The sequence below is a fragment of the Drosophila eugracilis genome, unplaced genomic scaffold, assembly GCF_018153835.1.
Source record: "Drosophila eugracilis isolate 14026-0451.02 unplaced genomic scaffold, ASM1815383v1 contig_1781, whole genome shotgun sequence".
NCBI lineage: Eukaryota > Metazoa > Arthropoda > Insecta > Diptera > Drosophilidae > Drosophila > Drosophila eugracilis.
In genome coordinates, this window is record NW_024572623.1 from 541,099 (window position 1) to 564,229 (window position 23,131).

Sequence of the window (23,131 nt, forward strand, 5' to 3'; positions counted from 1 at the left end):
ATAAAGTCGCAAATAAAATGAGATAATAGTTTTCAAGAAGAAGAACCCAAAGAAAAGTCTAAAGAAAATTGACAGCAACTCACAGTCAATAAGCTGCTCAAGACCTCAAGGGAAAAACACGAAAAAAAGTGTCAGGAAAACCAAGAACTAAACGGGTCGCCTGGCTATAAAAGGAAATGCGGCGCTGATAAGGACCAACACTCGGTCGACGAGCGGCAGCGTTGACGCATCGTCCTTGTTTTCGCCCTGCAACGGTTTCTTGATTTATTTTTCCTTGTAAAAAAAAATAAACGGTTTCCCGGCGCAATTTCAAACCCGCATCAAGTATACGCAACGTGTGCCTAGTAAGCATCGCGTGCCTCCGTCGCTAATTCCACGCTCTAATGAAGTTATAGGGTGCGTGATTCCTGCTCTAATCTCTGGTCAGGCCAAAGGATCAAAAGAAGGCGCTCCGGAACTCGACGGTTAATTGAAAACTCGCCTCGCACTTCAAAAACTTAATCTCAATCTCCCCGCGGGGATTGGTCCTTTTACGCCTAGGTTTCGGGTATCGAAAGTCGCTATGAAATTGGTCGTGTATCTTTATTTGTCCATGATTGTGCTGGGCGTGCAGGTGAGTGTTGAGTTAGGAGTTAATACACAAGGGTACAATTTTATTAAATTATCATTTAAAAGGTTTAAAAACTATATAGTAAAAAGGTTAAGTTTAAAATATCAAAGACTTCTAGAGTCTAGAGTATAATAAAGAGCTTTGGCAAATGGTTAACTGCTATATATAGAAGTTAATGTATGAAGGCAAAGTTCTTACATAAAAATCATTTGAAAAGAAACAATCAGAAATCAGCCTTTATTTTCGAAATGTAAGAAAATATGTGAATAATCATTATCTGTGTTAGATATAGTCAACTGAGGAAATGAACTATTTTTCCCTGTGCATCAATAGGTGACAAAGTCACGCGTGTAATTCCTTGTAATTCGATCAACAAGTTGGGCCAACTTTTGTTTCCATGCTGTTCTAATGACTTGATCTAATTTCTTTCGGCCGAGATTTCTGGCCTGATTGATTGGTTGAAGCTTTCGGCGTTATTGGCGAACTTTTTGGCAGCCTTTCAGTTTCGGCTTATGCTAGAACAGATTACCTTCATTAGGCTCACGTTGCAAACTTCGCTGGTAATCAATTTATGGAAGTCCAAGCAGGTCAGCGGGTCAGAGTTGCCGCCCCGTCGCAAATGAATATTTAATTCGATTTGGTAATGCCCCAATCGGGTGAAAGTTTCCCGTGACATTTGGTTGCAGCCGAAACAAAAATAGAACTCGTGCTGACAAATCAGCTAATTATGATTGAGACTCCTGCAAGATAGATGGATAAAATAGCAGTCGCCAAAAATACCCAATCGAATCCATCTTTCCCGGTAGCGAGTAGAGTCGAATTGGCATGGCTGATGGCACGGGAAAGTAATCATTGATGTACTACTCAGATACGCAGCTCCTTCATTTAAAAATATTTACCTTTCTTTGACAAAAAAAATATATTAAAACAGTTCAAGAAAGCAGCATATGTCATGTACGCCTGCCAAAGACAGAAGCCATTTGGATATGAAAATATTCGAAAGTGTTGGCCGATTAGGGTTCTATTTTTCATTCCTGGTCCCTGCCATCCATCACTTGCAGAACCTGCGATCTGTTTGCTTAATGGCAACATTGTGGGCCAAGCTAGGAAGCCATGATGTTGGGAATCCACTTCAATGGCCAAGGATGAATGTAAATTTCGCACCTGCCATTGAGCCGTGGGCGGTGGCAAAAACCAAACAGTCACAGGCAGTGCAAGCCTGACCGGAAAACCCCACGATTTGAAGGCAAGGCAATTGCAATGGAACTGAAACTGAAACTGCAACTGACTCATTCCTTGTATGGTCACTCACATTAGACATGGACGAGATTTTCCTATGCTCTCCTGCGCTTCCCCCACCCCCTGCCCCCTTTTCAACCCCCACAAATCCACTTCCTGCTCGATTGCCAGAGAGTCCTGCACTTGATGTGCGCTTTATGTTGACACCGACGCTTTGGCACTTTACAGCCATTTAAGCCAGGACATGACAGCCACACCCCTGCTGTCCCATTTCCGTCCGCATTTTCCTGTTTTTCCTCGATTTTCCCGCCGCGAAGCTTCGCCTTTCACTCGGGCAACATGTGAGAACGACAACAATTAAACCATGAATGTCAACGGGTGCAACAGAGGGAAAACGAGTTGCGGTGCGGCAAAGACATAAAATATAAGCTTCAACATTCAGAGGTGACCTCTAATTGCAGCAGCCACAAATGGGCTACTCAGGTGAATCTGGCAGGGACTTAGCTCTTTATTCGTTCTAATTTCCCTACGTTTTCTATGGGCAACCTAGAATATAAACACTGAAAAGTGGAGTCTTTAAAAGTCCCACGCATATTGTTATCTTTTCTTTGCTTGGTGTAATTGAGTCTGCTATAGAGGGAAAGCCAACCTCATCTCTTATGCTTCAATATCTATCCAAATATGGTTCTGGGATCCCTCTAATTTCCATAAATTTCCCTCATCATGTAGCAGCAGCCGCGCGAAATTTATGCCATCTATTCAATTCCGTTCTGCCAGAACTCTTGCATAAATCTCGAATGCAATATGTTCGATAAAAATCGAGGAGCAGAGGAAGCCCAAGCATTTAGGGCAGAACTAATTTCCGTTTTGGGAACATACGCGCATCTTTTCATCCTTAAACTCAGCTGCAGTTTAGATACAAACTGAAAAGCCAAGACTGACGTCAAATTGAGGGGACAAAAATAACTTTTTGGCCAAATTGCATTTAACGGTTCATTTGCGGTTGCGCGAAATTAATTAAATGATTTAAGCCAATGACACCTCTCACTGCTCGTTCAACAGTGCGTATGCGTAATCGAATTCATTTGCGGCTTTCGCTGATAATCCTTGGATTTTCGCTTGATGGCTATGAGCTCTGACAAATGCCGAGCTTAACTTTTAATCGCAAAGTTGAATGAGTTGCTGACGCAAATTAAGCGATTGTTTGGATGGGCAAAAAAAAATTGGAAATAAATAAGAGAGAAGGCTCATAATTTAGCCACCGGAGTTTGGCCTGGTTTCCTGGGGACCCAAGGGACTTCTTTTTCTTAATAAGTCCTTCCGTTCGCTGCTCATTTCGTGGCCATTCATTTGACTTAATTCCGACTTGAGCAATGCTTAGTTGGCAGTATTCCTTTAGCATCCGGCATTATGCGCATATTAGAGCCATCATCACTCAGTGAGACGAATCCTTTCAGGACGATTCCTCGAGTGAGTTTTTCGCTGCCCTTAAAGGCGTCTAAATATTTGATGGTCGAGTGGCAGCCTGTTGCTTTGCCGGACTTGGGCAAGTGCATCACTTATTCATGGCCAGGAATCCGCCATTCTTCTCTTAAAGCCATATCCTTTGAAGCTGTCTCATAACTTAGTCATTCCGCCACCCAAGATTCCCCATCCAGCTGCAAGTGTTTGCTTTCGCTGAAGGATTACCACCGGATCTCCTGCCGCGATCCCAAAAGTCAATATTTACCTGACCCCCGAAAGGATTCGAATTTCCCCAGGTGCTTCCTTCCGCCGCCAAAAGTTCAGCTTAGGTGTCGCCGTCATCTGCCAAGCGAACTTTTAATCAAGTCACAAATATTGCTGGCATCTTAATTCCTGGCAGTGGCATGTGAGGACCTGATTCGCATATCCCTGGCTAATTAGCGGCTTCTGGAGCGCCGGGAACAAAGGAATCTCCCGCCTACATCGACCTTGAGGCTGGATTCTCCCACCTCCCGTTATCTGAACATCCTGAATAGCTGTGAAAAGTACTGGAATTGAGTTACTCACCGAACAACAGGCTCATTAATCAATTCACGCGACCACGGAGCTGCCAAAATATGAATGAACATTTTAAAATAGAACAGGCCAAAGTAAAAACAACTAATTGAATATTCTGGCTTTTTAATGACAGCATTCTATAAGTTATTCCATTAAGAATTCGAGCCAGGCCTTCGAAAATAGAAAGGAATTCCTAATGGATTCGGGATTCAAGAAACATTTATATGGCCACTTAAGTCTTTAAACATATAATCTTATATAATGACAGTAAAAATACATCGTTTCATAGCCAATAAAAGCAGGAATGCAAGTTCATTGGAAGTGAAAGAGTGCAAATGTGCTGGCTTGTGGGATTTCTTTGAAGGATTGTCACAATGCCCATAGAAGTTTTCTCTTTCTGACGTCCCCTTGTCGCCCGCCCACAAAGTTCGAGCTACTTTCATTGAATCCTCGGATCTCCGTGGCAACTTTCGGATAGCAATCCAGGTCCCAATGGAACCTTTTGATGGAGCAGCTGGCGCATCCTGCGACTCGCTTAGTTTGACAAAAGGCGTCCAGCGTGATTCTCGCCCACATTTCACCCTCTTAGAAGTCCAAAATCCGATGGCAGCATTGTGATTATGCAAATCAGGCCGCTGCCAAGTGTGTTCAAAGGGATCATGTTTATTATTTATTTACTGCCTCTGCCTGTTGACAGTTTATCCAGACTCTCTGGAATCCTTCGATTCCCGACCAAAGATTTGTGACGCAAGGGTGGCAATCATTTTTTTAGGCATATCCTTTTGGTGAGACCAGGGATTAAAGTTGCTTTGGCATGAACCGCCACTAATTGACAGTTCCATAACGCCCGGACGACTCGTTAAAGCCAAAGCTCGAGTGTTGCGCAAACAAATGCCGAATAACGAAAGCCAAAACTTTTTGGCCTTAACTCAATTATTTGGGCCCGCGGCCAATGCGTCACCATTTATCAATTTCCCAGCGGGCTTGGTGCGATTTCAATTAACAGGAAAATCTGAAAAAAGTTACCACTAATCAATCATAAAATGAGAAAGAGGAGAGCACAAAAAAATTTGGGACGAAGGTTGAGTTTGCTTTTCTTGATAAAAAGTTTTAACTTTGCCCCCGATTTGTCATGCTTAAAATTTCCCTGACCCCTTGGAGGAATATATATACAAAGTCTTTAGCTGGGCACGTTCGGAGCGTCATCTGCTCGATTCTTGTTTATTGGAGAATCGTGTGTGGTAGTTTAATTAAAACTGGCTATTGTCCTCTGTCCCGGATGACCTCTTGGCCCCCATCCAAGCCTCTGCAGTTGCATTGTGGGCTGAGCCCTAAGTGCCGCATTAGCTGCCCCCCGCGACGATTTCTTTCTTTGGACACAACTACAGAAGTCGGCGGGCATTAGTCGCGGAGGACATCCCGCTGATCCTTTGGCCAGGACATGCCCCATCGCGGGTTTCCCCCTCTTCTGGTCTCGATGTCTGTCTTTTGTGCGGAGTGTATGGAGCAGAAGGAGCTGGCTGACTGCTCCTGATCTGACTCAGTTTCACATTCAGTTGCAGTCAGCCAGAGGGGAGCTCTCACTAAAATAAATACATTCGGAAAAAGTTTTATTAAAAATGGCAAGGCTTAAAAAGAAGTTAAATTAAATATTGCCAACAACAGTAAAAGAAATATATGTACTTTTAAAATTATAAATTTAAATCCCATTCCCTTAGATATTTTAGAATTTAAACTTAATTTTACAAACGCCTTGCCTAAAACGCCTTTTCATCATAATTAAGCATCACTTTCTCCGAGTGCACTGGCTTACTTTCTCTGCAATTTATGTTCCAGGCCTGGCCCAGTGTGAAGCGGTCCTTTGAGCTCTTCCCCAACCCTGCAGTGCCGCACAATGTGCACACGGTCTCAGGTAAGTTAAGATTCTCATGTGCCGTGAAGAGAGGAAAACTCTTCAGCCAAGTGCCCTCGGCGGAAAATGGGAAATGCACTTTGGCGGCAGCGACAAGTTTAAAGCGCTTTCTAAACCTTGTTTACTTGTCTCTCAAATTGATTTCTGCATAACTTGTAAGCGCTTCTTGTAATACCCCATCCCAGCTCATGGTACCCGGGGCGTATGCGCAATTTGTACAACCAGGCAACACGAATTTATTGCCCATTAAAATTCAAATCAAACTGGAGTGCACTTCCCGTATCTGTGTTTCCCTTCGCCCCCTCCCTTGGCGAAACTGACCCAAACTGTCCAAATGGAAACGGAAGATTACAAACTTGTGGTCACTCAATGGCCATAGAGCAGAAATATTGTGATTCCGGCGAAAGAAAACTTAATAAATTTCATGGATAGCCAGCAACTTGTGCCAACTTCAATTGACTTAATCCCATAGCCGCCCAACCGCCCAGATTTTCCATCCATTTTCCTTTTTCCCAGGGGAAAGTCGTCAAAGCAACCGCATGTCAGGTCTCACAAAATGGAAAGTTGCATCACTCTCAAAATCTCGGTATCAGGTGAAACATCAACAAATCTGTGGCTATGCCAATTTATAATTGCTTTTATTTATAGTCAGGGAAACTTTAACCTGGTGTGGGAGGTTGGTGTACCTGGGGGGTTGGGTCAGCTTAATGACGTCACATCCACAAATAGAAATTCCATTTCGAAGGACAAATGAAAAACAACTCTAATCCAGGAATAAACAAAGCAGTCTCTTGATAGCATCGGTGTTTGGCAGATATAAAAATGTTTCAATTTTGAATAAATTTGATGATTTGAGAGATTTAAATGCTCTTAAAACATCTCTTTACCTTATATTTTATTTCATTTTTATTCAAGAGGAAATTCACTGGTTCAATGTGTGAATATTTTATTATTTCTCATCAACTACCAGCCACTTATGCTTATTAAAATTATGGCCTAGCCCATCAGCGGCCTAATCAATTATTAATAGACCGTTTTAATTGTCTTTTGCAATAAATGAATATATTAAAAGGCCAAAAAAGGCACCACTTGAAAGCAATTAGCAAGTGTCATAAACAAATAGGCGCCTCCGCTTACCGACTCTTCCCATCCTTCCAGCACCCTATTCCCCATCAAGGGATTCACGTACGAGTACATCCCACAAAGCCCACACGAGTACATTCCGAGTATGTGACATGCATGCCAAGAATGGGACAAAAAATAAGTCAAATAGTAGTTTAATTGTTTTTGGGCCTGGTCTGGGAGATGGAGATGGAGATGCCGCAGAGCGAGAGGTCATAAAAAGCAGCCAACATATCGTATTTGAGTGGGTGACCCGGCTAATAATGCCGGCCATAAATCAGCCAACGATGGCCGGCATTAAGTGGATGCGCATGATAAATTAATTGTTGCCCAGGAGCCAAGTTAGAAACAATCAAAGGGGATTTCAATTGCCCGCCCCTAATCCCTCAATTCCTCCTGGATATGGATATCGTGGTGGAAATTTGCGAAGACAAATTGGTTTCAGATTCGGATGCGGATTCGGTTTTCGGCTGCTATTACTGCTCCAAGGCATCAAGTGCATTTCGTGCACGAGGAGAAATGCGGACTTTAAAATATTTAACGAATATTAAAGTCCTAAAATATAATCATAAATTATTGACTTAACAACGAACTTTTTAACGTAAAAGAACTTTTGTAGATTTCTATGACAGGGCTTTTATACTTAAAGACTTTACTTGTCCTATGAACCTGCCTTTTCGCTCAGTGTAAAGCCATTAAATCCAACCCCTTACTTTCACCCCCACTCTACCTAGATTGCATGCATGTGGCCTCCGAGGCAGGTGACTACATCTTCAAGAAGCTCAACCCTCTGAGTTCAGCCCTCAATCGGGAGGTGGCTCTGCTCGAGCTGGAGGCAGCAGGAGGAGTAGGAGGAGCAGCAGGAGTGGGAGTTGGAGTGGGTGTAGTGCCAGGGGAAGGAGCGGCAACTGGAACAGGAGCAGATGTCCAGGAACTGCAGCCCGAGGTCTGTGGACTTTATGTGATTGGGGAGCCAGACACAATTGTGGAGATTACAATGAAGCACTACGATGCGAACTGCGAGACAGGAGCCCTAATGGCGGTAAGTGCTTCAAAGTGTCACTAAATTATGCCCAATGTGACCCATTTTCCTGGATAGTTTGTTGATGGCTGGGAGCTGAATGGCGAGTACTTTCCGGGCATTAAAGATCACCATCGCCCTTTGGAGGAGCGTGTTTACGAGTTCTGCAACAACTACAGACAATGGTGGGTGCAGATTAGTTGATATCTTTGTATCTTCTTAGCACTTAATCCTTTAATATTCCAGGCCACGTGTCAGTAACAAGAAGTTCTTCCGGTCGAGTCAAAATGCCGCTTTGCTCCAATACCGCATTCCTGTGAGAGGTTCCTTTGTGGCCAATGTCCGATTCCACAAGATCACGCAACGTAAGTTCAGGGGTTCTTTACATTTGATATTTCATTATCCCATCCCCATTTCAGCCTGCAATGTTTTGGTACAGGACACGGCTGCTATGTACAAGATGACCAACTTTGGCCAGGCTCGCAACTGCACCATCTCGGCGCTCTTTCCGGCCGTGGTTTCTCTAGCCAGCTTGCGGATTGGCGGAAAGAGTGTGAGGGCCCAGCCAAAGGTCAACTATGATGTGGGTGCAACCTTTAAGTTTCCCTATCCTTAGTTAATATCCTGTCCCCCACTTAGTGTCAATTGCCCAGTGATCGACTAGAGATCGGAGGATCTTCGGGACTGGACCCCATTGGAATGGAGCAGGCCAGTGCCGTTTGCGGAGCCTCCAGTGATTTGGGACCCGAACAAGCCATGTTCTGCGGAGTGAGCACCGTGAGATTGGTGTCCTCCGGCCGCTTCCAGAACCAGGCGGCCATTGTCCTGCGAAAGGCCGAGGAGCAGGACCTGGACATCGCCACGCTCATCTGTGCGCTCTAAGCTAGTTAGGCGAGAGCTGGGACCCTGTCCAAAAATGTATATGTTTGTAAAAAAAATGAAAAAGAATCCAGAGCAGCGGACGACACCTCCCCGGACTCCATCGTAGTGCTTAAACTTAACTCTTAACTTAATCCAGCTAATTCGCAAAGTATTCGCTACCCGAGAGGCATCTTAGGTAATATATATATATGTATATCGAACATTCTGAGTGTTGACTACAAGAATCGTGTGTGTTTATTGTTGGTTTTTATTTATCTCCGGAGGTTTCGGGCATTCCTTTAGTAGTTTTATAACCCCCTTTATGGGGTGTGATTATCGCCATTGATATTATGTGTTAAGAATAGGCGGGGCCATTGATAAGACCTATCCAAGTACTTTAGATGCAGCTAACAGTGCCAGCAGAGACCCCAAGCTGAGGGCAGTCAATCCAGCAGCACCTCCACTGCCACCATCACCACCATTGTCATCCGTATCGGTCTCATTTTCCAGCTAAAAGGAAATCATGGCTTATAACAGATAAGTTATATAGGGTATTCCAAAGGATACTCACACTCTCCGCCAGGATGGCCTGCAGCTCCTTGCAGCGAGTTCGCTCCTGGTAGTTACTGGTGGCTATCCTGCAGATGGTCTTACTCAGGCAAGAGTCATCACAGCCTTCGGCCAACTTGGGGTCCGAGTTGGTGAACTTGTTCCGCCAGAACTTCCTCAGCAAACTTGGTTTCTCAGCCATTTCCACCAGCAAGCGATCGATTCCCGCAGGACTAGTGTCCTCGGTGTATTCCTTAGTGAACTGGTACTCCAAGGCCCATTGGGGCTGCTCGTCTGGCTTCAGATTGGCCTCAGTCAGGTTAAACGTGAAGGTGTGGTGATCTAGAACCTGCCAGTTGGTAGGATGCAGCTCATATAGCCTGTAGTTGGGATTCTTGTTCGAATAGGAGGTCAGACTACCGCCATTCCAGTTGACCACGGTGGCGTAACCCTCATCGGAGTAGTGCAGGTTCATCTCATCCTTGTGGGTGTGACCACTGAACACTCCAGTTATGATGCCATTGAATCGAGTGAGAACCCTATTGTACTCATTGGCCCAGCTGCTCCAGCAATCGCCATCGCCAGCGGGAATGTGGGTAAGGATGTGGACAGATTCACCCGCCTGTTCAGCCGCTAATAGAGTATCGTGGAACCACTGAAGCTGCTCCTGGATCAAGGTGGCATTGTAGAACAGCCACCAGTTGTAGAGATAGCAGTCCATGCTGTTGAGGGCCACAATGCGGTGTCCTTCACTCGGCGACACGGTGTAATATCCTCCCCGAAGGACAGTGTCCTTGGCCTCACTGGGCAACCACTTGGACCACAAGCTCCAAACGTGTTCATAGAGCCAATCAACTTTCAAGGCTGAGGGCACCTCATCATTGCCGAAACTGTAATGAATTTAATAAATGCGAAACAAATTTAAAATCATTGTTAAGTTTATTAATCTGAAATCAATGCTAATTCATACTTAAGTAATCCTAGGAAATAAGGGCGGTATTCCCTTGAATTTCCTAAAACTAAAGTGCATTGAACGCCTCATTGAAATTAGCTGCTTGACAGCTATAAAGTAATTAGTGTCCCCCAATCGCTTAAAAGCCGATCACTTTTAACTTTAGTAGATTAGTTTCGGCTAGTGGTAGTACCTAATTTCCAAATTGTATCAATCAGCCGTAGTAAATATTTACTATAGGGGGCCATATCAGGCTTTATGGGTTTGCAGTGGGGGAGCAATAGGAGGAAATTTTCACAATAAACTTTATCTAGGCGGAAAATACAGGAGTTCTTAAAGCGTATATTTAGCATCATCTATAATTGCGTAGACTAGAGCCTTCGCTTAAAAGGGTTCTAATTAAGGGTAGTAGTATTTACTATGGGTCCATATCGAACTTTATGACTTGTGGGAAGAGTTTTATTGTGGGAAAAACTGACAATAAACTTTATCTTGAAGGGAAATGCAGAAGTCAGAAGATATTGGTTAGTAAGTTTTAAGAAATTATAGGTCATATACCAATAAAGACTCCTAATTATGCGATGAAGTAAAAGAAACTCAATTCGATTGGGTGCTTGGGCGAAGTCTTTTATGACCTTTAGTTTTCTTGGTCTGTGGGTCAGAAATAATACTTGCTCTTTAAGGCGAAATAACCGAGAATTACCCAAGGCCAAGGCTTTTTTGCCCCAATTCAAGCCAATTTCGGACACGTTTGTTTGAACTTTTCCCATCCGGGTCATTAACTTAATCATATCGAGGGAGTGCAAATTACGAGTACTCACACGTTCGTTGGATGAGGTTCGTGGTTTCCGAGGCAAGGGTAGATGGGCGTATTTGGGAAGTACTCGGCCAGGAGGCCATCGATTTCGGACAGCATGTCCAGATTTCCCTGTTTGGTGGTGGACCAGACATTGTGGGGCGGCACGTCGCCAGTGTGGTATATCCACTCGATCTTGTGGTTATCCTTGATGTGTTCAAAGGCGCTTAAAATGAGATGTTTGGGGCAATCGCAATCACGGTAATCAGACCAGTAACCAGCTGCTGCCGAGGAGTCAGATCCTTCGGCCAAAGAGTTCCGACAGCACATGGGCTCATCGCAGGCTGCATTACTGCCCACGCTATACTCAGGATCATAATGGATGTCGGTGAGGTGCAGAACGAGGATATCCTCAGAGGTCTTGGCTGGCAAATTTGAGTTTGATTCGGTGGGCGAATCACCCTGGATGGTCAAGGTAAGATTGTACTCATCCTGTTTCACCTGGCAAATGGGAATGGGTAGCATTCCGCAGAACGACTGTGAACTTGCCACAGTTTCGTTCAGGATAAAGTCAAAAATAGGCCAGTTTAGCTCGAATAATCCGGAGCACACCTCCTGAGTGCTGATTGAAAAGTAATCGCAGAGTCCCAGAGCCAATTTCTTGGCCTCATCATCCCTTTGCGGCCCACTCAACTCTCCCTCGGTGAAAGTTCGAGCGAAAACATTAATGGTGGATCTGCAGAGGGTGCAGACGAAAAACTGATCCGCGGAACTCAATTCAGCCATGGATTCGGTGAAAATGGCCTTTTTGCTGTGACTATTCCGAAGATCCTTACCCAGTTGCTGAAGTCTCTCGGTCTCGATGCCAGTTCGATGATACTTCAGGTACTCACGGCTTATCTCTTCCGCCACGCTAGCTGTAAAGAGGCAATCAGGGATGTCAAAAACAGGTACTCGAAGCTGTCAGCTGGAAGTTATCTTTTGGCCAACTCCAAACAATTTCGACTTAGTGACTATCTGGCTACCTGATCCACGCCATTCATGATTTGATAGGCATTCTAATTCATAATGGAAAGCAATACTTAATCTATCCACTTAGCGAATCTCATATAAATATATGATAATATATATTTTAATATAAACTGAACGTGATTATTGATCGCTCTATTATGGACACAGAACTACACTTTTATGATTAATCCTTTGAGTACTAATCAAGAACAAAGATTTTCTTTTGCTCACTCGAATAGGTTTTAATGTTCTTTTAAGGATCTTCAACCCACCTGAGACGATGGCTGCAGCACGTTGCTCCTTGGTCAGGTTATCGGCAACGTTCGGAAGGCTGAATGCCCCGCACCCGACGAGCAGGATGGCGATCCCCACTACAGCTATGCTCCAGATCAACTTCATGGCGAAACTGTGTAAAGGATTGGAGACCAGCCCCTACTTATAGCCTAATATCATCGCTATCAGCTTAGCCGCTTATCAGAAAAAGTGATATCGCTTCGGTAAAATGCCAGCGGTCATCAGCCCATACTAATTTAAGTTCGAGGACAGATTTCTTCGGCTGCTAATCGGTATTAGAGTCCTCATATAAGTATAAGTATATAAGCAAATAAATTTTCGAAAGAGTAATACATCTTTTTCAGTTTTTCACATTACTGGAATAGTTTTTTGAAGTACGTTTTAAGCACCTGTTCAAATGAGTTCTGTATTTTTAGATTATTCAAAAATATTACTTTTTACCCTGTACTAATATACTATATATTTTCTTTTTGAACTAAGTTTATATTATATATATTTTAATGTTTACATTACCAATATTTTTTAAGTGTAAATGAGTGACTAAGATTGTGGCGTGATCCCCAACATTCGATCACGATTCTCCACTTAATCGGTCCGTCGTAAATCATTACCAAAATAAAACTCTGTTGCACGTGCTTACATTTATCCGCGTGTTGAAAATCGGCCATTTTCTTGGCCATAAACCTGTAGCCAACGGCATGTTTTATGGAGAATGCTGCTAAATTGGCTAATTTGAGCTAATCGCCATTAGCAGATAAGGTAATCGACGGGAAAACAAAGTCCCCCCAACAAAAATCACCAGATTAGCTTCGATAGGGATAAGCGCGTACTTCTATTTGCCACTTGAGAGTGGTAACTTTTGGAATGGAATCCATTTGCTTATATAACTTAGGGGGTACAAATGAGGGTTTCTAGAAGCTAAGACGGATGGAGAGGACGATGGCCAGCAAGGAGCTGATGCTGAGCAGTCCCAAAGTGGAGGACCCGCCGCCTCCGTTGTCATCTTCATCACCTGGAGTGCTGCTGCTGGGTCCTGGAGTCGTGGGTTCATCGCCACCAGATGAGGTGTTTTCCTCGTTATCCAGCTAAAGGAGGAGGTTTTAGTTTCCGATCTACGGGATTTCATAAGAGTGACTTACAGAGGCAAACAGCTTTTCCCGCAGTTCCTCGCATCGTCCTGTCTGGGAATTGATGGTCACAGCAGCACGACACAAAGATCCTGCCAAGCAAGTGCGATCACATCCTCCATTCACCTGAGGATCTGCAGAGGTCACACGGAATCGCCAGTACTAAAAGATAAAAGGGTATTTATTAGTTAGTATAAAGAATATAGACTATATACGTGAAATGGATTCTTACCTTCCTCATCAGGGCGGGATTCTCGGCGAATTGATCGAGCAGTTTGTCAATGCCGGCAGGACTCGTGTCCTCGGTGAACTCCTTGATGAACTCGTACTCCAAGAACCACTCGGGCTGCTCATCCGGTTTCAGATTGGCATCCGTGAGATTGTAAATCCAAGTCCAATGGTTGGTTACAGTGAAGGTTTCGGGATTTACTGCGTACTCCCTGTAGTTGGGGTTCTTGTTGGAATAGGTGGTAACGGCACCACCGTTCCAGGCAACGGCCGTGGCATGTCCTCCTTCCTCCGAGTAGTAGACAAAGAGTTCATCCTTGTGCGAGTGTCCAGTGAAGATACCACTAATAGTGGAACTGAAGCGAGTGATGCAGCGGTTGAATTCTCGAGCCCACACAGACCAGCAGGTTCCGTCACCCGATGGAATGTGGGTCAGCACATGGACGTACTCGCCGGCCTTTTCGGCCTCCAAAAGGGTATCGTGGAACCACTGGAGTTGGGGAATCTTGTCCGTGCCGCTGTGATACAGCCAGAAGTTATCCGTATAGCAATCGTTGCTGTTCAGAGCGATGATACGGAAACCCTTCTTGGGCACCACTGTATAGTAACCTCCCTTGAGGATCGTCTCCTTGGTCTCTACGGGCAGCCACTTGGACCAGTCGTTGTACAGATGTTCGTAAAGCCACTTGGTGCTGATCTCATCTGGAACACCCTCGGGACTGAAGCTGCAATTTCAAAATTAAGATAGATTAGCACGTGTGGTTAAAAACATTGTAAATTATTGGGTGATATGCAAGAGGAAGTCAAAGATAAGGATTTAGTAGTACACTTATAACTCTGAGCTAATCTAAGATTAGGAATTAAAACTCAAGAAATCTATAAATAGACAGTATTGCTTATATAAAAAAAATATCAAATGCTTTCGACCAGTAAATGTAAATCTTAAAGATTCTTAAATAGTTTTTAATGGATTACTTACAGATTCAGAGGATGAGGCTCATGGTTTCCAATGCAGGGATAGACGGGAACATCACCAAAAGCCTCGTTGAGGCGCTGGCTGACCTTGGTCAGCACTTCAGTGTTCTTCTCCACAGAAGTGGCCCACACCATATGGTCCACAATATCTCCAGTTTGATATACATAATCGCATTTGGTGTTGGCCACTGCGTGATCCAGGGCGGATTCAAAGGCGTGCCACGGCAGATCACAGTCCCTGTAATCGCCCCAATATCCGGCAGCATCGCTGGTTCCCTCGGTTGTCTCCTTGTTCCTCTGGCAACACATGGGTTCCGCGCAGGTGGCCAGACTTCCGGGCGTGTATAAGGGATCGTGGTGGATATCAGTGAACTGGCAGATCCTGATATCAGACTCGCTATAGGTAGGGGTGTCGGACTTGGGGCCAGACAAGGCCTCTCCAGTATTGTCCACAGTCAGAGTCCAGTTGTAATCCGCATTCGAGCCGGCATTACAGAAGCTGTACTCCATGAACAGGGAGCAGAAGCTCTGGGAATCGCTCTCGGAGTTCCGCATGATGTACTCGACGGTGGGCAGGTTGGAATCAATCAGACCTTCACAGACCTCCTCCGTCTGCAGGTTCAGCCTACGGCACACATCCATGGCGAAATCCTTCATTAGAACCGAGCTATTCTCCCCGTGGAGTTCGCCGTCCTCATCGCGAATGGTGCGGATGAAAACCCGCATGACTGATCTGCAGGCTACGCACACAAAGAAGCTATCCCTGGGTTCCAGATCGGGCATGTTCCTGGTGAATATATCCTTCTGACTGTGTGACTTGGCCAGCTGATTAGTAAGCTTCAGGAACTCCGGCGTCTCCACTCCGGTCTTCAAATAGGTTATGTACTCCTTGGCTAGACGCTCAGATATATCATCTGCAATGGCGGACAGGATACTATCGTCCATATCGAAGTGTATGGGGACTCCGGGCAGGTTTACGGCGGAAACCACCAGAAGCCCGCAGGCCAAGGCGACCGCTAGCTGAATTCCGATTCCTCTCATGGTTCACAAACTGGAGCAACTGGAGCATAACTTCAATCGGTGGGGCCACTTATAGCCTCTGGTTATCTCTCCACCAGCTGGCCAATCCATTTAACGGTGAGATTAGCCTAATCACGAATATGCGAGCTTTTGTGTTTTTATATTAGGCTGAAGAAGTGGCCATAATCTGCCTCCGGTGGGGCAGATTTCAGATTACTCAATAATACATCGTAAAAATGCCGATTTTGGCAATTCACCATAAATTGCGATTAAGAATGTTATATTAAGCCATTATTAATAAGAACTTTAGCTACATATTTAATAAGTTTAGTTATACATAGGCTTAAGTTAAAATCATGAATTCCACAGAAGTGGATGTAGATGGTAAACACTACATTAATCCTATCTTATCACTTTCCCAAAATAAAATATAACAGATAAAGGCGCTAGCGATTCCAAAGAAATATCGATGTAGTGGTGTAAGAGATTTTTATGTCTTAGATTGATTTACTATTGTTTACAATTTGAACTCTAACATTTTAAGCGGTCAATATACTTTAGTGTGACCATGCTGCAGTACTTGTCAAACACCCCACCTCTTCCGGCGTCTCCGCCTGGTCCCACCAGCCCAGCCGTTGCATGGTCACATCGCCAAACGAGTGATTTATAAATATTCCAAGAGGCAGGGCGATAATTACTATTGAAGCAGCGTTGTAAGATGCCATCCGAAGTCCAGGACAGGCTGTGAGTGTTCAGGATCGGGCAGTGAACAGAAAGCACCCTCCCCTGGATTAGAACAAGGATAACTAGGCAGGATTACCAGTGTTTCGGGCCAGAAGCAACAACAAAAGACTGCCGAACAGTGACGCCATTTTCTGTGCGAATAAAGAGCAGGTGGGGCACACAAGAGATATACCCGATAAAGTGACATTATACCCACTAAGTACAGAGCCCAGCCAGGATGAGCAGCCTTATCAACTTTCTCAACCCAAAACTGAAGCCCTCTGTAGAGAGCGATGCCGTGTGCGAGGACGGATACACTGCGGCTAATCTGGTGGCTGACGACATCGAACAGCTGGAACGGGGATTCATGTGCTTCGCCGTTTGCAAGCCACCTATAGAAATCATTTTCGATTTTCCCAAGGCGGTGGACATGAAGGTCATCAAGTTGTGGCCCTCCTGCGGAGCCCTCAGATCCACTTCCTTCGAACTACATGGACGGCACGATGGCATTTGGGAAAGAGTGGCCTTTGTCCGGGACCTAGGACGTGGCGTGGATTCGGTAACCTTCTGCTACCAGAGCGACTACAACTCTCGCAGCAGTTCTAACTCGGAGCAAAGTGAGAAGGTTTTCTTCTTCAAATCCGCTCACAAGATTCTGGCGAACACTAATAGCGTTAAGGTAGTGATCCGGGCCACGGAGAAATGTCCTCCAGTTCTGCGCAAGGTTCAGATGTGGGGCCTACCCGCCCGATCCCTAGACAAAGCCGACCGGGAACTGGTAAAGAGTATCTGGAGCGAGATTAGCGATCCATACGGGCAGAGGGATGCCGCTCAGACACCCACCGGACAGAGGTCACCACCGCGTCATGTTCCAGAGCTCAGAGAGCAATCCTCACTCTCCATTCCAGAGGAGTTCCTAGATTCCATCACATGGGAGCTAATGGTAAGGAATATTTTGTGTTTAAAACTCCTTTTAATGGCAGACAAAATCTATTTTCTTGATTTCCTAATGTTGATCCACAAAAAGTATACATTTGCACTGAATGCCTAGTCATGAGTCAGCGTCAGCCATTTTGTCGATACCACTTCCGCAAGAAATGCATTGCAAGGTCGATTTAATCTGGTCATGTGCTCATAAGTGAAACGGGAACACGCCTGCATATCTTGGGAAGTCCTAGGAAATGAGGCGATATAATTTTTGTAATCTTTCTGATTCAGTTTCCATTTTGAAATCATATACGCACCTTTATCAATGTGTAACCAGGAAAATAACGAAACAGCAGTCATTCAACCAAGAAATATCAGTTCTTAAATCATTAGGCATGATTATTACCCTTCAGATATGATAAAAAAATTCAACGAAATCCTTTAAAACATGTTATTTCTTCGTGATTCAACTTGATTTCTTTCTCTTAGAAAATTTCATTGAATCATTATGGAAACTTTATTCACATTTCATTGTGATATTCCAGTAAAAAGATGACTTGTTCTGCCAAGGATTTCCCAATTCGTCATTATCAATCCTCTAACGCTGCCACTTTTCACTTTAGATCTTTCCCACCGTGTTGCCGTCTGGAAAAGTGGTGGACCAGTCAACAATCGACAAACACGCCGAGGAGGAGGCCAAGTGGGGCCGCCAGCCATCGGATCCCTTCACAGGCCTGGAATACACTGCACAGCGCAAAGCAATCCTCAATCTGGCATTGAAGGCGCGCATCGAGAAGTTCCTCATGGAGCATTCGGAGCACTTTAAGGCGGTGCCGCGTTCTCTTGGAACATCTCGTCTGCGTCGTCGCCATGCCTCGCAGTTCGCCAGCAGCACCTGCCAGCCGGGACAGATCAGTCCGGCTGCTGGAACCTATTCGGCACTGAGCAGCGCCTACAAGCAGCAGCAGCGGAAGAGCAGAGCTACAGCCACGGCCACTTCCTCATCGGCCGCATCCTTCGGAGGATCCCCGCACTCACCACCGGCGGCTAAGAGGGCGAGGCATAGCCATCATGGCAGCGCCTGTGCCACGGTGACCTCGGCTACAACCTCCATAGATCAGGCAATTCAGCAAGCGCTGCAAAAGGTCACTCGCTTCAGCCAGCTGGCAGCGAACTCGAGCGTGGGTTCCGGATCATCGAGTGCCCCTCCCGACAGCTGCATAAACTGTCGGAGTGCTCAGTTCGGCTACGAGATCCGCACCTGCCGCCATTTGGTCTGCCGGGAGTGCCTGGTGCTCCTCTCGCGCGACCAGCAGTGCGTTTGCAAAGTATTCTTCCGCGGAGCCGATGTGGAGCGGTATCATAAACTGGACCCTTAAGAGCTTCCCCGTACTTCTCCCGATCGAGCCTCCTCAGTCGATCGTCGCAATAAGTTTGGTTCGGCCCTTCGGTTCAGTTTGTAAGCCAGTCAATCGCTTTAGCCCCTAGGCCTCGTCTACGTTAGTTTATAGTCATATCAGAGTCGGTCTGGTCGCAGAGTCGCAGAGAAGCCAAAAGTGTACACGCGCGAGTCTTTCCCGATTCGGCAGTATGTATCAGTATCAGGTCACGTTTAGTCATAGAGCAGATTACGGATTACCGATTAGCAATAGAGAGTGCGCGCCTAGTTTTTGTAGACACTTTATATACAGTCCCCGAAAGACAGGATCGTTCAGCGCAGGTTTATATATTCATACCAATTATATTTAGAATAAAATACAATAAAACCCAATTCGATTGCGTAATCAATGTCAAAGTTATTTTTGTGGTTTGATATTTGCATTTTAAAATTATTTCCATATTTTTGTTAAGTTCAAAATGCCTCAAAACGTTTACATTTTAATGTAAGAAATTTACATTTTTTTAGCTTTCTATAAAAATGCATTTTACTTTTGTTTGAAATTTTTATAGATATTAAACATTCATTTTTATTGTGTTGCACCTCGTTTCACAAATAGTTCAATTTATTTTATAAATTATATAATGTATTTTTATACTTTGGCTCAATAAAAGCATATACAATAAAATATGTTTCTGTACTTAATTTGTATTGCTTACAAAGTCATGTTTCACATATTAAAGTACTAAAATAAATATATATTTTAAGTTCTTGAGTCTCCTAATAATTTGTTTGCTTGTTTTGTTGTTGATCTTATCTACATTATACATTTCAATAAGGCGCCCCCTTTTGCCTTTTATATGCGACTTAATTCTGAATCTGGGATATCGATAACAAACAGCTGGTCCCATTCCGCTTTATTTGTAAACATTTGAAAAACCTGCCGAATTTCGTAATTTTTTGATATTTTGATGTCCGATGAGGCAAATATCACTCCTCAATCCGGTCGGAGACCCCGTCTTGGATTGGGCAAACGAGGCTGTCAATCAACGCCCCTACTGCGTATTAAAAGGGAAGATTCAGCTGTGCACACACCAAATGAGAATTTGGAGACTCCAAGAGCTTTAGCTTTATCCCTGAGCTCCCGTAGGATAGGATTGTCCAAGAACAGATCGGAATTAACAAAAAAGAAACTGGAGTTTGCTGCAGTGCATGACACCAAGGATGAGGAGCCGAAGGTTACTAAGAAACCAGCCAAAAAGGGCAAAAAGAAAAGGGATTCTAAAGGAGGTTCCAACGAAAACAAGGGTGTTCAGGACCTGACAGAGAATAATAATCCTCAGAAGAATGAACTCGAAGAGGATCCTCAGTGCAGCAAAATTATAGAACTTCAGGGGGATATAGAAATCTGGCGTAAGGCTTTTATAGCCTCTGTGGACGATTTACTGACGCTGGCGGAGCCTGGACTCTCAAAGAAGGACCTCCTTTACCAGCTGGGCATTCCCTCCGAAATGCTACGTTATCTGGAGGAGGAATGACCTAAGTTAAACATAGTTTTCCATTAGATTTAACATTAATAAACTGTATTCCCATTGCAACAAAAAGGAAACTCAAAACTTTAAAAAAAACTAGTACTTGTGCGGACGAACGGGTCTCTCGGGATCGAAGAGCTTAGGGTCCTGCAGGAAGTCGAGGTCCTTATGATACCCTGGCATCAGCAGACACTGCTGGGCGCGCAGGATGGCCTGCTCTACTTGCTCCTGCCGACGCTTGCATAATCCGGTAATATGACGCCCATAAATGCGACCAGTGTATGGTGACTGGAATTGGGAAAGCAGCTTCACGTTCTTGTAGTGTGGCTCTATGCTGTGCTTGCAGAGGATGCACTGCTGAGGGTCCTTTTCGTAGGGATTCGTTATGTCAATTGGTAAATCCGAGTCAGAAGATTCCGGTGAAGCCGAGTAGAGACGGCTGGTGGCCCCAAATTGCTGTCTGCCCACTAGGTTTACAACAGTGGCTATAGATTACTTTATTAGTAGAGTTCTTATATTTTTACTGACTTTTTAACTCACCATTTTGTGCTAGAAATTTGCCTAGTTTCAACATTTTAATATGATAATATTACCAAAAAACAACTATTAAACAGTGTTGGTAAATGCAGTAAGGTAACATGTGTTCAGCAATCGATACATCGATTCGTTTATACTTTCGATAAAACTAGCATGTTGTTCGACGGTCACCCTACTGCTTAGAATATTAATGAAAACACAAAAATGAAACCGAGATCGCAGAAAACCCAAGGAAAAGCCAATGGAAAACCATTCAATGGCCCTGGCAAAGTGGCCCTCAACCATAAGCCCTATTTCAAGAACAAAAACAAGCAAAAGGCCAAAGGGGTAAGTGAAAAATCAATCGTACAGAGGAGGTATACACACATGTTTTACCAATATCTTCTCAGGATAAACCAAATAAACCCAATAAACCAGAGATCCGGAAAATGAAACGCCAGGAAAAGGCTTCTCAGGCAGCGGCGGAAAGAGAAAAAGTTCGTGCGGAGCGGGATGCCAAAGTAAAGGCCTACAAACAACAGCGTTTGGAGAAAACCAAGGCCATTAGCAAAAGAACACAAAAAGGGCAGCCTTTGATGAAGGATCGCATGCAGCTCCTTTTGAAGCAGATCGAAGAGATGAAGCGTCGTTAAGTGAGTCAAGGATCTTTTTACGACACACGGAACACTTGACACTAACCTCGATTTTTCCTAGGAGGCAAAAATATGATTACTTTTAAAGTAGGTTTACTTTATTTCTAGTTTAAATAAATTGTTTTCCACATTTACTTTAGTTTGGCACATATTTTATAAGTTGAATACATTAATGATTTGATCTAAACGCTTATCTTATTTTAAAATTTCTCTTCTAACGTTTAGCTATCTATTTTTTAAAGAAATCTGAGACAGTAGGCATTATTTCCTGAACAATTTTATTTTCAAAGCTGTTAGAAAGTCAAATTTAAAACTGATTTTTGTCAACATTACGCCTAGCCGACTCACAAATTTATTTAGAATGTAGTCAGATCACTTGATAATATGGAATAACTTTACAAAACTCTTAGCCGTATATTCGTCAAGTTTGAAGGCAAGGTCTAATTAAACTAAATTCTTATTCAGCTTCCCTTTGTATATAAGAAAAACTTTGAATTCATACATTTTTTTAAACTTTTATTGAAAAAAACCCCAAAAAACGGGGAAAAACATAAAGCTCTTAGTAAGAGATGCCGGTGTTGTCGCGGATCCAGTCCAAGTATCCGGTGACACGGCTGAAGACGGCAGGGTGACCGGACTGGCAGCCAGCGGCGGAGCCATAGGAGGTCACTCCGACCAGGCGGTTGCCCTCGTGTGTGACCAGGGGACCACCGGAGTCACCTCCGCAGGTGGACTTTCCTCCCTCAGTGTTGATGCAGATCATGTTGTCGTGGAGAGACCAGGTGCGGCTGCAGTCGCTCTGGGACATGATCTGGACATCGACGGCCTGGAGCCAGTCGGGCAGTGGGCTTCCATCGTAGGTACCGCCCCATCCGGAGGCAACAGCCCACCATCCGGCGTAGTCCTGGTAGCGATCGTTGTAGCTGGGGAGCTCAACCTTGTTTACCAAGCTCCAGAAGTCAACGTGGGGAGTGCGGATCAGGGAGATGTCGTTGTGCAGGTTGCCGCTGTTGTAGTGGTGGTGCTGGATGATGTCGCCGCTGCCGACCCAGTGGGTGTACTGGGGCTGGGTGCGGATGCTGGCTCCGTAGTTGATGGTCACTCCATTGGCATTGTTAGTGCAGTGAGCGGCGGTCAAGACCCAGGTGTTTCCGATGATGGAGCCACCGCACCACCAGTTTCCGTTGCCGCTGAACAGCAGACCAACGATGTAGGGCACCTTGCCCTCGTAGGCTGGGTAGCCGTTGGTAATGCGACCCTGAATGTCCTTAACAGGGACAGGGGTCAGCTTCTGCTCGGGAGCAGGGAGGGCATTGGCTGCGGCCACGGCCAGAGCCAGGAATACGAACAGTTTCATCTTGGATAGGTCTTTCAACTCATACTTTCCTCATTGCTTGGCCGCCCTTTTATACCGAAGCTAAGGCCTTATCAGGCCCAAGAACCACTGTTGGATGTCTGTAAGAATCTACGGTTGTATATTATGGCCAAGTTTTGGCATGACAAGTTTTGCAGGCTGATAAGTGAGTTTTTGCTGAAATTATGGCATGTACTTGGGCTGTTTTGGTAACTTTGGTTCCGAATAAACATCAAGCCCGAATTTCGTACTCCCCTTTCCCTAAATCTTAATATTTATCATTGTGCTTGCACTTACATCGTGACTATC

The 23,131-nt window shown here is 44.6% G+C and overlaps 8 protein-coding genes across 8 annotated transcripts; 4 read left to right on the forward strand and 4 right to left on the reverse strand.

The window, feature by feature from the left end:
* The first annotated feature begins 215 nt into the window (after positions 1–215).
* On the forward strand, positions 216–8,944 carry LOC108111453 (corticotropin-releasing factor-binding protein). Its single transcript, XM_017220924.2, has 7 exons — positions 216–613; positions 5,708–5,783; positions 7,640–7,947; positions 8,005–8,111; positions 8,173–8,291; positions 8,346–8,509; positions 8,566–8,944. Exons 1-7 carry the CDS (start codon positions 563–565, stop codon positions 8,806–8,808), a joined length of 1,068 nt encoding a protein of 355 aa, XP_017076413.1. The 5' UTR covers positions 216–562; the 3' UTR covers positions 8,809–8,944.
* Positions 8,945–9,037: 93 nt separating this feature from the next.
* LOC108111452 (sphingomyelin phosphodiesterase) lies at positions 9,038–12,494 on the reverse strand. The gene is made up of 4 exons (XM_017220923.2): positions 12,368–12,494; positions 11,110–12,001; positions 9,359–10,226; positions 9,038–9,297 (listed from the first exon to the last, which is right to left on the reverse strand). The coding sequence occupies exons 1-4, from the start codon at positions 12,492–12,494 to the stop codon at positions 9,172–9,174; spliced, it is 2,013 nt and encodes a 670-aa protein (XP_017076412.2). The 3' UTR covers positions 9,038–9,171.
* A 703-nt stretch (positions 12,495–13,197) lies between these two features.
* LOC108111454 (sphingomyelin phosphodiesterase) lies at positions 13,198–15,839 on the reverse strand. Its single transcript, XM_017220926.2, has 4 exons — positions 14,724–15,839; positions 13,749–14,469; positions 13,529–13,678; positions 13,198–13,474 (listed from the first exon to the last, which is right to left on the reverse strand). The coding sequence occupies exons 1-4, from the start codon at positions 15,758–15,760 to the stop codon at positions 13,301–13,303; spliced, it is 2,082 nt and encodes a 693-aa protein (XP_017076415.1). The 5' UTR covers positions 15,761–15,839; the 3' UTR covers positions 13,198–13,300.
* A 534-nt stretch (positions 15,840–16,373) lies between these two features.
* On the forward strand, positions 16,374–19,160 carry LOC108111391 (RING finger protein 37). Its single transcript, XM_017220826.2, has 3 exons — positions 16,374–16,633; positions 16,689–17,405; positions 18,013–19,160. Exons 2-3 carry the CDS (start codon positions 16,701–16,703, stop codon positions 18,766–18,768), a joined length of 1,461 nt encoding a protein of 486 aa, XP_017076315.1. The 5' UTR covers positions 16,374–16,633; positions 16,689–16,700; the 3' UTR covers positions 18,769–19,160.
* Positions 19,161–19,254: 94 nt separating this feature from the next.
* On the forward strand, positions 19,255–20,305 carry LOC108111393. The gene has a single exon (XM_017220828.2). The coding sequence runs from the start codon at positions 19,739–19,741 to the stop codon at positions 20,303–20,305; it is 567 nt and encodes a 188-aa protein (XP_017076317.1). The 5' UTR covers positions 19,255–19,738.
* A 23-nt stretch (positions 20,306–20,328) lies between these two features.
* On the reverse strand, positions 20,329–20,944 carry LOC108111394 (28S ribosomal protein S18c, mitochondrial). The gene is made up of 2 exons (XM_017220829.2): positions 20,840–20,944; positions 20,329–20,784 (listed from the first exon to the last, which is right to left on the reverse strand). The coding sequence occupies exons 1-2, from the start codon at positions 20,871–20,873 to the stop codon at positions 20,396–20,398; spliced, it is 423 nt and encodes a 140-aa protein (XP_017076318.1). The 5' UTR covers positions 20,874–20,944; the 3' UTR covers positions 20,329–20,395.
* Positions 20,945–20,975: 31 nt separating this feature from the next.
* Positions 20,976–21,655, forward strand: LOC108111395 (thyroid transcription factor 1-associated protein 26). Its single transcript, XM_017220830.2, has 3 exons — positions 20,976–21,163; positions 21,226–21,468; positions 21,530–21,655. The coding sequence occupies exons 1-2, from the start codon at positions 21,041–21,043 to the stop codon at positions 21,466–21,468; spliced, it is 366 nt and encodes a 121-aa protein (XP_017076319.1). The 5' UTR covers positions 20,976–21,040; the 3' UTR covers positions 21,530–21,655.
* A 312-nt stretch (positions 21,656–21,967) lies between these two features.
* Positions 21,968–22,836, reverse strand: LOC108111392 (serine protease 1-like). Its single transcript, XM_017220827.2, has one exon. The coding sequence runs from the start codon at positions 22,823–22,825 to the stop codon at positions 22,028–22,030; it is 798 nt and encodes a 265-aa protein (XP_017076316.1). The 5' UTR covers positions 22,826–22,836; the 3' UTR covers positions 21,968–22,027.
* Positions 22,837–23,131: the final 295 nt, after the last annotated feature.

Excerpts from the sequence above, each read along its gene's own strand:
- LOC108111453 (XM_017220924.2), top strand. The coding sequence starts at position 563 with ATGAAATTGGTCGTGTATCTTTATTTGTCCATGATTGTGCTGGGCGTG. Across the intron at positions 7,948-8,004 it reads AGACAGGAGCCCTAATGGCG|TTTGTTGATGGCTGGGAGCT; the intron begins GTAAGTGCTTCA and ends TTTCCTGGATAG. Across the intron at positions 8,112-8,172 it reads TGCAACAACTACAGACAATG|GCCACGTGTCAGTAACAAGA; the intron begins GTGGGTGCAGAT and ends TTAATATTCCAG.
- LOC108111452 (XM_017220923.2), bottom strand. The coding sequence starts at position 12,494 with ATGAAGTTGATCTGGAGCATAGCTGTAGTGGGGATCGCCATCCTGCTC. Across the intron at positions 10,227-11,109 it reads GAACCTCATCCAACGAACGT|TTTCGGCAATGATGAGGTGC; the intron begins GTGAGTACTCGT and ends AATTCATTACAG. Across the intron at positions 9,298-9,358 it reads AGGCCATCCTGGCGGAGAGT|CTGGAAAATGAGACCGATAC; the intron begins GTGAGTATCCTT and ends ATTTCCTTTTAG.
- LOC108111454 (XM_017220926.2), bottom strand. The coding sequence starts at position 15,760 with ATGAGAGGAATCGGAATTCAGCTAGCGGTCGCCTTGGCCTGCGGGCTT. Across the intron at positions 14,470-14,723 it reads GAGCCTCATCCTCTGAATCT|CTTCAGTCCCGAGGGTGTTC; the intron begins GTAAGTAATCCA and ends TTGAAATTGCAG. Across the intron at positions 13,475-13,528 it reads GGGAAAAGCTGTTTGCCTCT|CTGGATAACGAGGAAAACAC; the intron begins GTAAGTCACTCT and ends CTCCTCCTTTAG.
- LOC108111391 (XM_017220826.2), top strand. The coding sequence starts at position 16,701 with ATGAGCAGCCTTATCAACTTTCTCAACCCAAAACTGAAGCCCTCTGTA. Across the intron at positions 17,406-18,012 it reads CCATCACATGGGAGCTAATG|ATCTTTCCCACCGTGTTGCC; the intron begins GTAAGGAATATT and ends TTTTCACTTTAG.
- LOC108111393 (XM_017220828.2), top strand. The coding sequence starts at position 19,739 with ATGTCCGATGAGGCAAATATCACTCCTCAATCCGGTCGGAGACCCCGT.
- LOC108111394 (XM_017220829.2), bottom strand. The coding sequence starts at position 20,873 with ATGTTGAAACTAGGCAAATTTCTAGCACAAAATG. Across the intron at positions 20,785-20,839 it reads CAAATTTCTAGCACAAAATG|CCACTGTTGTAAACCTAGTG; the intron begins GTGAGTTAAAAA and ends AGTAATCTATAG.
- LOC108111395 (XM_017220830.2), top strand. The coding sequence starts at position 21,041 with ATGAAACCGAGATCGCAGAAAACCCAAGGAAAAGCCAATGGAAAACCA. Across the intron at positions 21,164-21,225 it reads ACAAGCAAAAGGCCAAAGGG|GATAAACCAAATAAACCCAA; the intron begins GTAAGTGAAAAA and ends ATATCTTCTCAG.
- LOC108111392 (XM_017220827.2), bottom strand. The coding sequence starts at position 22,825 with ATGAAACTGTTCGTATTCCTGGCTCTGGCCGTGGCCGCAGCCAATGCC.